This window comes from Falco biarmicus, chromosome 3 (genome assembly GCF_023638135.1).
Source record: "Falco biarmicus isolate bFalBia1 chromosome 3, bFalBia1.pri, whole genome shotgun sequence".
NCBI lineage: Eukaryota > Metazoa > Chordata > Aves > Falconiformes > Falconidae > Falco > Falco biarmicus.
The window spans coordinates 59,318,049-59,330,072 of NC_079290.1; the positions used below are offsets into that span (position 1 = coordinate 59,318,049).

General features: G+C 40.3%; 1 protein-coding gene across 31 annotated transcripts in view; it reads right to left on the reverse strand.

Annotated features, from left to right (window-relative positions):
* Nucleotides 1-4,910: 4,910 nt before the first annotated feature.
* EPB41L3 (erythrocyte membrane protein band 4.1 like 3) overlaps nt 4,911-12,024 on the reverse strand; it is a 143,302-nt gene continuing 136,188 nt past the window's right edge. For 30 of the 31 annotated variants that reach the window (XM_056331817.1, XM_056331813.1, XM_056331812.1 and 27 more), the window contains 6 exons: nt 11,208-11,597; nt 9,889-10,020; nt 8,729-8,827; nt 7,046-7,126; nt 6,676-6,792; nt 4,911-5,424 (listed from right to left, as the gene is read on the reverse strand). In XM_056331817.1, coding sequence (XP_056187792.1) covers nt 6,682-6,792; nt 7,046-7,126; nt 8,729-8,827; nt 9,889-10,020; nt 11,208-11,597 — 813 coding nt within the window. In that variant the 3' untranslated portion in view covers nt 4,911-5,424; nt 6,676-6,681. The remainder of the gene's footprint in view (nt 5,425-6,675; nt 6,793-7,045; nt 7,127-8,728; nt 8,828-9,888; nt 10,021-11,207; nt 11,598-12,024) is intronic. The other variant, XM_056331816.1, reaches the window with a different exon arrangement.

Here is a 12,024-nt window from a genome sequence, read left to right on the forward strand (position 1 = left end):
TTGCGGAACCAAACCACACTGGATTGTAATTCAGGCAGCTCCAAAGCTCCACACCTTCTGGGATCTGCGTTTTGCAGTTCAGATGAGTTCATGTCATTGCCCAAGCTTTGGTAATGTGCAGAAGTTAAGAGTCATGGTACACCTCGCCACAGAAGCAGACAGCAAAGATAATTCTAGAAAATGAAAAAGAAATTCCTAGTAAACTCTGGTCAAAAAGAAAGAAGAATAAAAGATTATTTAAGTTCTGCACTGGAGAAAGCAGAGCTGGTAGGCTGTACAGATAAGTCTAATGTGTTTAAAACTGAAAATAATTTATAGTGTCAGTACTTTTTTTCTGTTTTTTCTTTTACCCTCTTTGTCACTGTAGTCATTCTCAAAGACAGGTCATTAAACCTACTTACAGTGAGTGATGGTCATTTCAGCTGTAAAAGCGAGGTCATTGATTTATGGAGGTTATAGCTGCATTCAGGAGCTGGAGATGAAGGAAGAGAGTTGACTGAGGTTTTTGCATAATTTGAATGTATTGGTTTTCCTTTAAAGAAGGATTTTTGAAATTCTGCTCTTAGCAGTCTTTACAGCAGCCATTAGCTCTAGCTGAGAAGCAGGGCTGATGTTGAATGGGAGACAGAAAAAAGGGTGGAGGAGGAATCAAACAGCATAAACCAGAGTGATTTACAGTATGAACAAGGGCTAACAATACTTGCAAGATAATAATCAGGTTTCAGCTAATGAATACAGGAATTTCTGGAAAACATTTTAATGTAAAAACTAACAGCAATATGCCTTGCTTAATTAAACGTAAATCCCTATTTGAGACAGAACTAAAAGATGCATAACTAATAACAGTCTTTTCAAGTGTATGACCAAGTTTTTATTAGGAAGGCTGCTATTTTGTGTTGCTCTGAGGGAACCCAGAGCAACCATGGACAACCTCTTTGCTGATGTGGCATAACACTAATGACAAGACACAGCAAACCATCATTTGCAGTGTAATACTGACAGAGCTTTTGGAATCTATGGATTTAAGCAAAGTGCTTCATTTCCTCTTTTTAAAAAAAATATATATGTGCCAATGGAGTAAGCATTTCTCATAGTCATCCATTAGTCCACTCATAGTTAACTCGGAGTCCATCCATTCTACCTCAAAGCATGACTTTAGATTGGGATCTATACAGGACTTGAGGAAATCCAGTTCAGCTCCTGTTGTCATAGAAAGCATTTCCTCATGTCCATCTAGCCCCAGATGCTGTTTGAGAGGACTTTGGTCTTACTCCACTTGATGGAGGTTAGTTTTGTGTCATTTCATTAGCACATAGCCATAGGAAAATCAACACTGAAAGCCTGTAACTAGAGATAGTGGGTTTTGGGAGCAAAAGAAATTGCAAAGGCATCTCAAGAGATTAGATCAGTAGAGTCAATTGAAGGAGGTTCAGTACAAACAGACAATACTTGAAAACAAGTATCTGCTTCTTTATGTAACAGAGGGAAAGGAGAGAATCTATCAATAGTTTTTAATCTCCTCTCATTAGCTGAGTGTTACTCTCGTGTACTTCAGGAGAAAGTGGACTGAAGACTTGGGAATGGGAAATGGCTCGGTTACAGATTTTCCTTGAAGTTAACAATATATAAGAGTTGAGATCAATTTTCAAAACTGTGGACTGTGGTTTGGGATAGATCTACCTTGAAAAACACCACTTTTCTTATTGCTTTGTAATAGCTAAAGTCAAATGAAAATGGGGTTTGCTTTGGTATTAGTTTGAACTTTGTTCATTAGAGAGAGTTTTTTGTGTAGTGTCTGACAACATGGTAACAATATGAAAATGACTTGATTAAATCCAGCTGATTTGATTAAACGTGATTGACTGAACAGGATTTTGTTTGAGGGCAATACAGTTAAGAAGTTGTAGTATGTGCTGCTGGTGTGTTCAACAAACATTAAAAAAAAATCATGAAATGTATCTTAGCATTGCCTCAGGAATGCCAACAAACTTTTAATAGACTGAACTAGGAATTACTAAGAATTAAGGTTTGATTCCTAGTTCTGCAGAACCTCTATGATAACTGCTCTTGTATAAAGAAGAGGAACGTATTTCTTTACCTCACCCTTATTACCTGTGAAGAGGGAAGATGTAAAGGTGAAGCTTGTAAATGGGCCTTGTGATCTTAACTGACAGAATTATTTGGGTTAAGGCAAAAAAATCTGCAGCAAGATTTGCCAGGGTGTTTGCAAACTGAAGCCTGGACTCGCTGTCCAATTTATTTGCCTTGAAGACCCATTTATAAGGAACTATAATTTCAGCAGATACAAACTGTTGTACAGGTGAGCCACATCATCCGTCTAGCTGCCTAAGTCTGCTCTGGGAAGAAATAAGGCAAAGCTGTTAAAACCTTGCTTTGATCCAGTATCTGGATTTAGAGATTCACTGAATTATTTTTTTATATGCTTGAGCCCAGAACACCATTACTTCCCATCTGTGATGAGACAGCCTCAAAAAACTTCAGAGGGATAAATGTTAAGTGATTTCAAACAGCCTTAAAAATGCCACGGCAATGTATTCATTCTTTTTATATCTGTAGTGGTCACCCTCGCTGTGATTGCTTGCTGTGCCCATTCTTGTCCTGGTGTGCAAAGCCCCACCTGGTCATCCTGGTCCCTTACCTCTCTCAAGGGGCTGAAGCTGTGACTCCAGCTGTAACAAGTGCAACTGTCTCCCGTACCAGTGTCTGTGTTGGTAATGGTGCGGTCAAGTAACACAATATTTGAATGTTTGTTTTCTTAGCTGTTTTATGTCGAGAAGCTGGACAAAGACCAACAATAAATGAGAAGAGACAGAGACAAAAGCTGGTTGGTAGAAACAGGCAGGTGCTCTTTATTTCATGTGGCACAGCATTAGGCAGACAACCCAAGAACAGTTTCTAACAAAAACCAAAGCTATCACTTCCAGGAACCATCTCCCGAACAAGGGTCTACTGCCGACAGTGGCACTGAGATGACCTTGCCTGTCCACTCTCATCTCCTCATAGTTTGCATACACTTAGGCCATATCTTAGCTGTGAGCATCCTTTCTGAGGAGACTAACCTCATATGATACAATATCTTTAGACAGCATACATACTGTGCAGTATCACCAAAGTACAATCTCCTCAAGCCATGCTAAAATATAATGCTAACTCTGGAGAAAAGCCTGTGCAATCGCCTCGCATCTCTGAGGTAATACAATGCTGTTTCTTCACTGACAACATGAGGGGCACCTGAGGGAAGATCAATATGGCTTCAGAGTCTATTTTTCAACTCCTGATGCAGAAGCAAGAACCTGGCATGCTGTCTGCTGAGACACAGGGTGAGTACCTCCCTCCACCCCTGGCTGCCACCAGGCGCCGGCAGCACCAGAGAGCTGAGCCTACTGTCAACAAGAGGGCTGAGAATGTAGATGCTCTTGGACTAGGAGGAGGAGAGGTCAACCAAAGATCACAGCAGACCGTAATCTTTGCATTGGTCATTAGGCGAGAGGTAAGCAGTGACGGCGGTACAGGGAGTTACATAGTTAGCATTCTGGATTAAAGGCATGAAGAATGGCTGGTGGAAAGAAGAAGTTTTAGAGACTAAGGGCAAAAAGCTTTAAAAGCCTTGGGATATTACTTTTAATTATTATCTACAGGTTATTCTCTCTATATATACTGTTTTTCTTTCTAAATTAAGAAAATAAACATTTATTAACAAGTCACTGGGTCAAATCTTGCTCTCTGCTGAAGCCAAATCCATCGACTTCAATGTGAGGGAGCACTGTGTAAACAACGAAGGGCAAATTGGGCCCTTTATGTCCTGAAAAGTCTGCTTGTACCCATTTCTTTTAATCCTGCAAGGAAATACAGATTGAAGGGTGAATTATTATGAATTTCTCTTGAACTACTAGGGGAACCTCAACGAGATGTGGCAAAGGAGCAAGAAAAAGGAACAGATAAGTACTGATTCAAAGAGAATTTTATCCATGTTTCAGAGCAAAAGTACAAAAAAAGGAGTGGATCTGGATCAAGCACTACCAGCCTTTACTGTCTAAGGAACCACAAAATCCTTCATTTAGCTTCGCTGAAATGGTACACAACCAGAGAAAACAGAAGGAACCAAATACTCCTTTTCCTTTGCAAGCATCATATGCCCAAAGGTGGATACTGCCATCCCTTTGGATGCTCCGCTAACTCCAACTGTCTGCACAGTGCAGTGTCAGCCGTTGAAGACAAAACATGTCTACTGTGCAGACGAGTAAAACCTGTGGTGTCTTACAAATGTAACTTGACATTTTGAATATTAAAAAACACTAGGTGCTTTTAGACACAGAACAATACAATTTTGGATGCGTTTACCACTTTTATTTCACTATGCAGAAACATACATTCACCATGTGTTGTGATGCAGCTGACAGTGTAATGGATGCTATCCCTTCAGTGGGTATTATAGCTGGACACTAACGAGTTTTCAGTGGACGTTCTGTACAGGTTAAGGCTTGACTCTGAACTAGATAGTAAAAGCTGACCAGATTCTCAAACAGATTTTTTTTTTTTCTTTCCTTTTCTTCCTCTGAGAACAAAAGGGAAATCAATAGAAAACCATCACGGTTATTTCAGATTAATACTTTTCTAATGCTGCAAACTAAGTAAAATACAGATTACTTTTTTTCCTCCAAAATAACTACATATAATTTACAAGGTTAGGTTCTGTGAAGGGTGACTGGAAGCTGACTCTGAACAATGCTGACAAAAATCATTAAAGTTAATATACTAAAATCATTACTACCTCATAAGGTATTCAGTCAGGTATACAAAGCACACTTTGTAAGCATTTAAATATTTTGATAAGAGTAAAAGAGTCATCGTTGTTTATCGGGCAGTAATAAAACCAGATGAAACAAATGTAAGATTCAAGTTGTTTACTGAATAAACTGTGTTATTGGCACATCTAATGTGTGGTAAAACATTATACACAGTACCTATACAGCTTCTAGCATTTTGGGGGTAATCTTCATTTACAATATCCGTAAACAAAAGGCTTGCCACCTAGCAAATTTTAATTTGTTTAGACTTTCATAAACTGGGAAAGGCATGAACTGTTTATGTGTTACATGAGATCACTGTTTATATTGTTTATGAACGTGCAGGTATAGCTGAAAACTTAGACATTTTAAGAAAATTAAAAATGCTGCTTTTCTGTAATTTTATTGTTGCTTCATGCAATATTGTTTAACTGCTGCTGATTCAGATTGGGAAGGTATCTCTGCCAGTTTCGTTATTAACGGTCAAGGTAATTCTTCTGTACTGAAATTTTCCATAGACAGATACAAGTCAGTCAGGTTGGAACTGAGACTCCGTATAGGCTCTCATACTCCTACTGGTGTGCATGTCTGGATTCATACACAATCTAGGTTATTCCTGTAGGAAAGAGAACCAAGTTAATTATTTGAAGCAACTACTCTCCTGCAAAAGAGATTTTGTTGATTTGTTCATGTAACAAAAGCTATTTGAAAATGGCATCATCCCAGTATAAGCAACTTGGCCCAAATCCAAAGTCCACTGATGCCAATTGAAAGAATCAATGACATCAATAGACTTCTAAGCAAGCCACATTGTGTTGTCTCTTAAACAATTAGCAGAATACCGCAAGAATCACAGCTACTCACTCCTCAGTGATGGGTTCCATCTTCCAAATAAATAACAGATACTGAAATTCAGTTTTCTTTAGGGTCTGTATATCCAAAAGCAGGAGAGCAAAACAGCTTCAAAAGGTGCTGTGCATTATACTCTGTTACTTACACCAAATGTTAGGGAATATATATTGTTTTAAGAATAAAACGCTGCTATCAATTTAAACAAATCAGACAAGCAGCTTTTTTTTCCCTTCTGCATACAGCATTCAAAGCAATTTGTGAGATGGTGCTGGCATTAACAGCTTTTGCATAGCAGGTTAGTATGCATGACATGTTTTTTGCACACAGAATAAATATAGTAATATTAAGATGTCTGTTTAGCCAGCCACAGTTGGACGGCATGCCTTTACTGAAAAAAAGCTTGACATAACAAAAGCTGCATTATCATTTCATCCCAATAAACAATGCTGCTTTAAAACATAAAATGTTCTTTTAATACAAGAAAGCCAAGACAACCAAATACCAACACATTAATTCACTGGGGTTAAAAGAAAAATCAAAAGCAATTTGGACGGTATCTTTGCACATTAGGAATTAAAGCTTAACTTGTAACATCTGCATGGGACATTTAAAAAGCAGCTGTAGGTTTTTCCCTCAGCATTTTTAAACAAAATGCACACCTTTAAGAACAAATTGTTTTTGTTCTTAAATGACATCAAAGCTGACAACAGATATTTTTTTACTTCAGAATTAGAAAATTAAGACTATATCAAAGCATGGCAAATGAGGCCTTTCCAGAGAGCCAACTAAAGCAAATTATAGTTTCTCTTTCTCCAGCTGGCACCATTAAATGATGACAGACACTTAGATCTGAATGCGGTTTACATTCAAATACCAGAACTGATAACCAGCACAAATGCAACTTGCAAATGCCAGTGAGAGAAAGCAATGAGTTAGAGGTGACTGATGGTAGGAAAACAACATCTGCAACATGCCAGCCCAGTAAATGCCTCGGAAAATCATCTAGTCCTCTTACCTGTGGTCAATCCTCCCCATCTTCTGGTGTGATTTCTGTCTCTTTATGTACCACTACTTTGGTCACTGACATGTCAGGGTGCTGCTCTTTGGCTTCTTTAATTGCCTGAGCCAGCGCCTATCCCAAGGAAACCACAGAAGGGCAAAAACAAAAAGGAGGTGGAACATGCATGATCAGTAGCAAGGTGGAGAGATTCATGAGATATTACACAATTTACAAATGAGGAAAAATGATTAAAATATGAAATATACCATCACTGATTTAACTACTAATCCAGTTTAATTTAAAGCATGCCAGTATGAATAGTATCTTTTAAAGGAATGTTTAGAAATGTTCTCTTTGGCAGTCCTCAGCAATTTATAGATTTTACCTGATCATGATCGATATCTGCATCTCCTGTGATGACTATTCGTTTTTCAATTCTTGTCTCTGAGATACCTCCTTTCACAGTCTAGATGCGAGGGACAAATGCATGTCAGTAGGTTACTTTAAAGAGCACTGCTACTCATCCAGAGAATGATCCGTGCAGGAACCCGGGCACGATGGGACTGAACTATCCCAAACAGCAACACAAGAGGGGACAACCCTGAATGGCAACCAGCGCAGCTCTGGAGCTGGCCTGCTCTGAATGGACTAGATGACCTCCAGAGGTCCTTCCAACACATATAATTTTATGATTCTAGTCTGCACATCTGTCAGGAGAGATGTTTTTATGTCAAAAATGGCAGGTATTTATGGTAAATTCATCCTATAAAGAAAAGAATGGACATACAGACAGCTCACATTAAGGCCTAGTTAAGTCCACTGCAGACTTCAGAAGGACATACAGGGTGGTATGGCCTTTGTATATAGTTCATCTACTGCAAGGTGAATTTCACTACACAAAGATGAAATCCTGTCTGCAGTGAATATTGGTAGGAAAGGTGTCACGGCCCCAGAAGGGTTTCTGCTTAGGGAGGAACTGTTATTTATTTAGATGCTGTCTTAGAACACGTGAAACAGAACAAGGTCTTAAAAAAAAAGAGATTAGTCAGGATGAGTTTGGTACAATGCTCTGGGTGATGCTCTGTGTTGAGAAAGGAATGTACTCTGAATAATTAGAAAAGGTTCCACTGAATGTACTCTGAATAGTTAGAAAAGATAAGGTGAGCACCTGAAGGAGATAAGGAGACCATTAAGTCAGGAAATCATTGAACAAAGCAAATTGAAAGGTCTACTCCACCTAGATCCCACCTATTGTGAATGGAATTAATAGGTGTCAAAATCAGATGAGTATCTATGTAAAGATGTCCTGTAACCTGTCACAAAAACTGTATAAAATACCTAACTTTTCACTGAAAACTTTGGAGCTAGTTTGTCCGGTGTGAATTGGCTAGCTCCCCAACTTTGCATGAAATAAATACCTTTGCTGCTTAAAGACAAAACTGGTCTCTGCACAGTTACTCTGTGCATCACATGGAAGACCCAACATCATTTGTCTGTGCAGCCGTAAGCTCTCGGACTGGCTGTGGGCAAGTTCCTGAGGGTACCACCCAGCAATGCAACCGTGGCATCTGAGCTGATATCGTGTTACGACTACACGATACAGATTTACTGTGTGCTATACAGTGATAATAGCTCAGGACTGAGAGGCCACAGAGTCATGTCAATAGAGCCTCATGCTCAGGCAAATTATTCCTTCCCGGCTACCCTATGATGCCAACATGGCTACACTGCTTCCAGTTCCAGACAGTATTTGCAGCTAACGCAGGTGTCTCTGCACAGCAAGGTCTTGTGCTTGCACAGACATACCCTAAGGCTTTATGACTCTCAGGACTCTTGTTAGGTCCTTGCATATGTTAACGAAGCCAGTATAGCCAAAGAGAGGTGTGTGAAGGCAGGTACCCAAAACAGACAGGATTTTGTCCAGAAAGCACAAGCATGTGTCCATATTTTAAAATAAATGATAGAATTGAAGTTAGGAAAACACACAGCCTTCCATGTGGGAAATAAAAAAAAAAAAAACAACCAACCAAAACCAAAAAACAAAGCTCCCTGTTTTCTGAAGACTCACTTTGGTGATATGTGTAGTGGTTGTAGTGCTGGTGGTTTCAGACGTGATAGTTTGTGCACTCATCAATACACCTGGTTCTGAGTCAGCACTGCAATCCACCTAGGGAACCAGAAGAGAAAACCCGCCATCAAAACCCTGCTCCTGAGCACAGGGAGGCAAGAACTGCACTGGCTGAACTTCCCTATTTCTACAGTTCTGCCATGGTTTAACTCTGGCTGGCAACCGAGTACCACGCAGCCACTCGCTCACTCCCCTCCCCCCACCCCCACCCCCCCAGCAGGATGGGGAGGAAAATCGGGAGAAAGACAAAGCTTGAGGGTTGAGGGCTGAGATAAGAACAATTTAATAATTGAAATAAAATAACTAAAATAATCATATTACTACTAACAACAGTTGTAATGAAAAAGAAAGAGTAAAATCCAAAGGGAAGGGAAAAATCCCCAACAAGTGATGCACAATACAAGGGTCACCACCCACTGACCGATGCCCAGCCAGTCCCTGAGCAGCGATCGGCAGGCTTCAGCCAACTCTCCCCAGTTTATATACCCAGCATGACATTCTGTGGTACAGAATATCCCTTTGGCGCGTTCGGGTCACCTGTCCTGGCTGTGTCCCCTCCCAGTTTCCCATGCCCCTCCAGCCCTCTCGCTGGCAGATGCTGAGAAACTGAAAGGTCCTTGACTTAGCATAAACATCACTCAGCAATGACTAAAGCCAGCAGTGTGGTATCAACATTATTCTCACACCAAAGCAAAACACACCAGCTACTAAGAAGAAAGTCAGCTCTACCCCAGCTGAAATCAAAAGTTTTTCATAAAGTCATAAAGTGAGTGTCTAATGGTAGGGAAATAACAGCTATTAGAGTGATCGTGTGTCAGTATTTCTTTCTGCATCTGGAGACTCCCCTTTGCTTCTGGAAGGGCAGAAGAAAAGCTGGGGCTTCGAAATCTAGTTTCATCAATGTTCTCCAAAGGCCCTACACCAGGACATGAGTCACCCTCGGGTAAGCTCTTCTTATATACAACCTCCTCATGCTAATATTTAATACTTTAACAACTTAGAACAGTTTACACTAAGATATACACTTAAAGATGGGTGAAGAAACATGGATTCCTTAAGGGCATATTAAATTAGACCCTGGCTTTTGCAGAATTTCTTACCTGAGAAGACTCATACGTAATGGTTTTTGTTTCTGTATGGACTACTGGCACTTCCTTTGTTGAAATTTCAAGGTTTTCCCCACCAGCAGGAACACTACTGAAACTGATAGTCTCAGTCTTCACAACTGGTGACTGTGTGAACAACAAAAAAAGGAATTGGAACATTTAGCAAAGCTTATGGATTTCTCAGAACATTTTTTTTTCCTTGGGAAAAGGAGAGGGAACAACTAAAAAGTGCTCTGCATTTAACAAAAAAAAAAAAAATGCTCCTCATTACAGTGGCAAATACGTGTATATAATGCTGGCAACATTTAGCATATATTATTTCATGAAAATAAACTTCAGAAAATATCTAAACACTGCAAGAGGCAATGGACACAACCTGAAACACAGGAAGCTCCCTGTGAACATCAGAAAACACCTTTTCACTCTGTGGGTGACCCAGCACTGGCACAGGTTGCCCAGGGAGCTTGTGGAGCTTCCTACCTTGGAGATATTCCTGCAAGTGTTCAAGGCCAGGCTGGAGGAGCTTTGAGCAGCCTGGTCTAGTGGAAGGTGTCCCTGCCCATGGCAGGGGGGTTGAAACTAGATGATCTTTAAAGTCTCTTCCAACCCAAACCATTCCATGATTCTACATTCAAATGCTGTCTGGACATGGTCCTGGTCAACTCGCTCTGGGTGACCCTACTTGAGCAGGAGGGATTGGAGCAGATGACCTCAGAGGTCTCACCTAACCTCAAGTATTCTGGGATTCTGTGATTCTACATTCTCCTAAAAAGACAGGAGAAAAAACTCTGTCCAGGCTTAGTCTTCCATTCAGCTCTCAGAAAAAAAGAGCAAGAACAAGTGTTTTTTAACCTCTCTGCAAAACAGGTCTTGAAACTATGCTAATGGGGCTAAGATAAGGAACCTGAGTTCTTTAAGACACAGTACACTTATTTACAATTGTACCAAGCATGGAAAAAACAATATATTTTCTTTGAGGACACACAAACTTTGCTGATCTTGATGGACTTTCTCAAAGAGAATGCCAGCTGAATTCTTTCATCCACTGCATACAATGCCACAAAATAGGTATTTCTCTGTAGCATGAAAAGCGCTTTTAGGCAAAACATGCATGGCGTTTTGCTAATGATGGGAACCAGAACAAGCCTTGCAGGTGCCACGCAAGGAGGAAATAAGAGAAACAAACTGTCTGCTGTAAAGATGCAACCATACAAGGTTGGTACACTTTGCTTTCCATCACAGGAATTAACTTTGTCCAGCATTGCCTACATTCACAATCCAGCACAAACATGACCCATTTAATAACGAGTTACCTCAAAATGAGGTTTTCTTTCTGAAGACTCTGAAAGGTGGACTGTTGTACTGTGCTCCTCTGCTTGCTCACACGAAGCAGCAGCAGCGGCTCCTTCCTGTTTGGTTAGGGCTTTCCCAGCCTCCTCCCTTTTTTCCTCCTTCGCCCCCTGAGTCCCGGCAGAGCCCTCCTTCCCCTTCATGCCAGCAGCCACTGCCACCGCTGCAGCCTGGGCATCCAGTGCAAGTCTGGCCGCTTTAGCAGGATCCCCGCTTGCATGCACATCCATCCCATGTCTCTCCTCGATAACTACTGTCTCCTGTACAACCTTCTTCACTGTATCCTGATGCGGCTGAACTGCTTGTTTCATTTCACTGCCAGTTATCTCCTGAGATGTCATCGTGTCTATTCTCTGCAGGGAAGGAGAAAAAAAACCCTCAACAACAGAAGCAGGCAACACTACTTGCAATGGCTCCTCAGCTTAATGTACTGTGAACATAAATAAAAAAATGGGTATTACATTTTGCCAGTTTATTTCTCTCACGTTGCATGGATTTTCACTCTCAGAACATTATCAGAACAGTAGAAATGAAAAACAAAGCAAGAATCATAATTTTTAAAAGCAAAGAGAAATGTCACAGTGTTTTACTTGGTATTGTTTGCGTGAGTTTTATAAAGGCAAAATACAGCACCCTGCAAAATGACCAAAATAAAGTGAAATGAGAGAAAATCTGGTGGTTTTTTTTCTCTTTTCAGTGAAGTTTCTATTGCGGTCCATTGTAGCAAAGAAAAAGGCACACAAATACATGCATTAGTTATATAGATTCCGAGTTATGCAC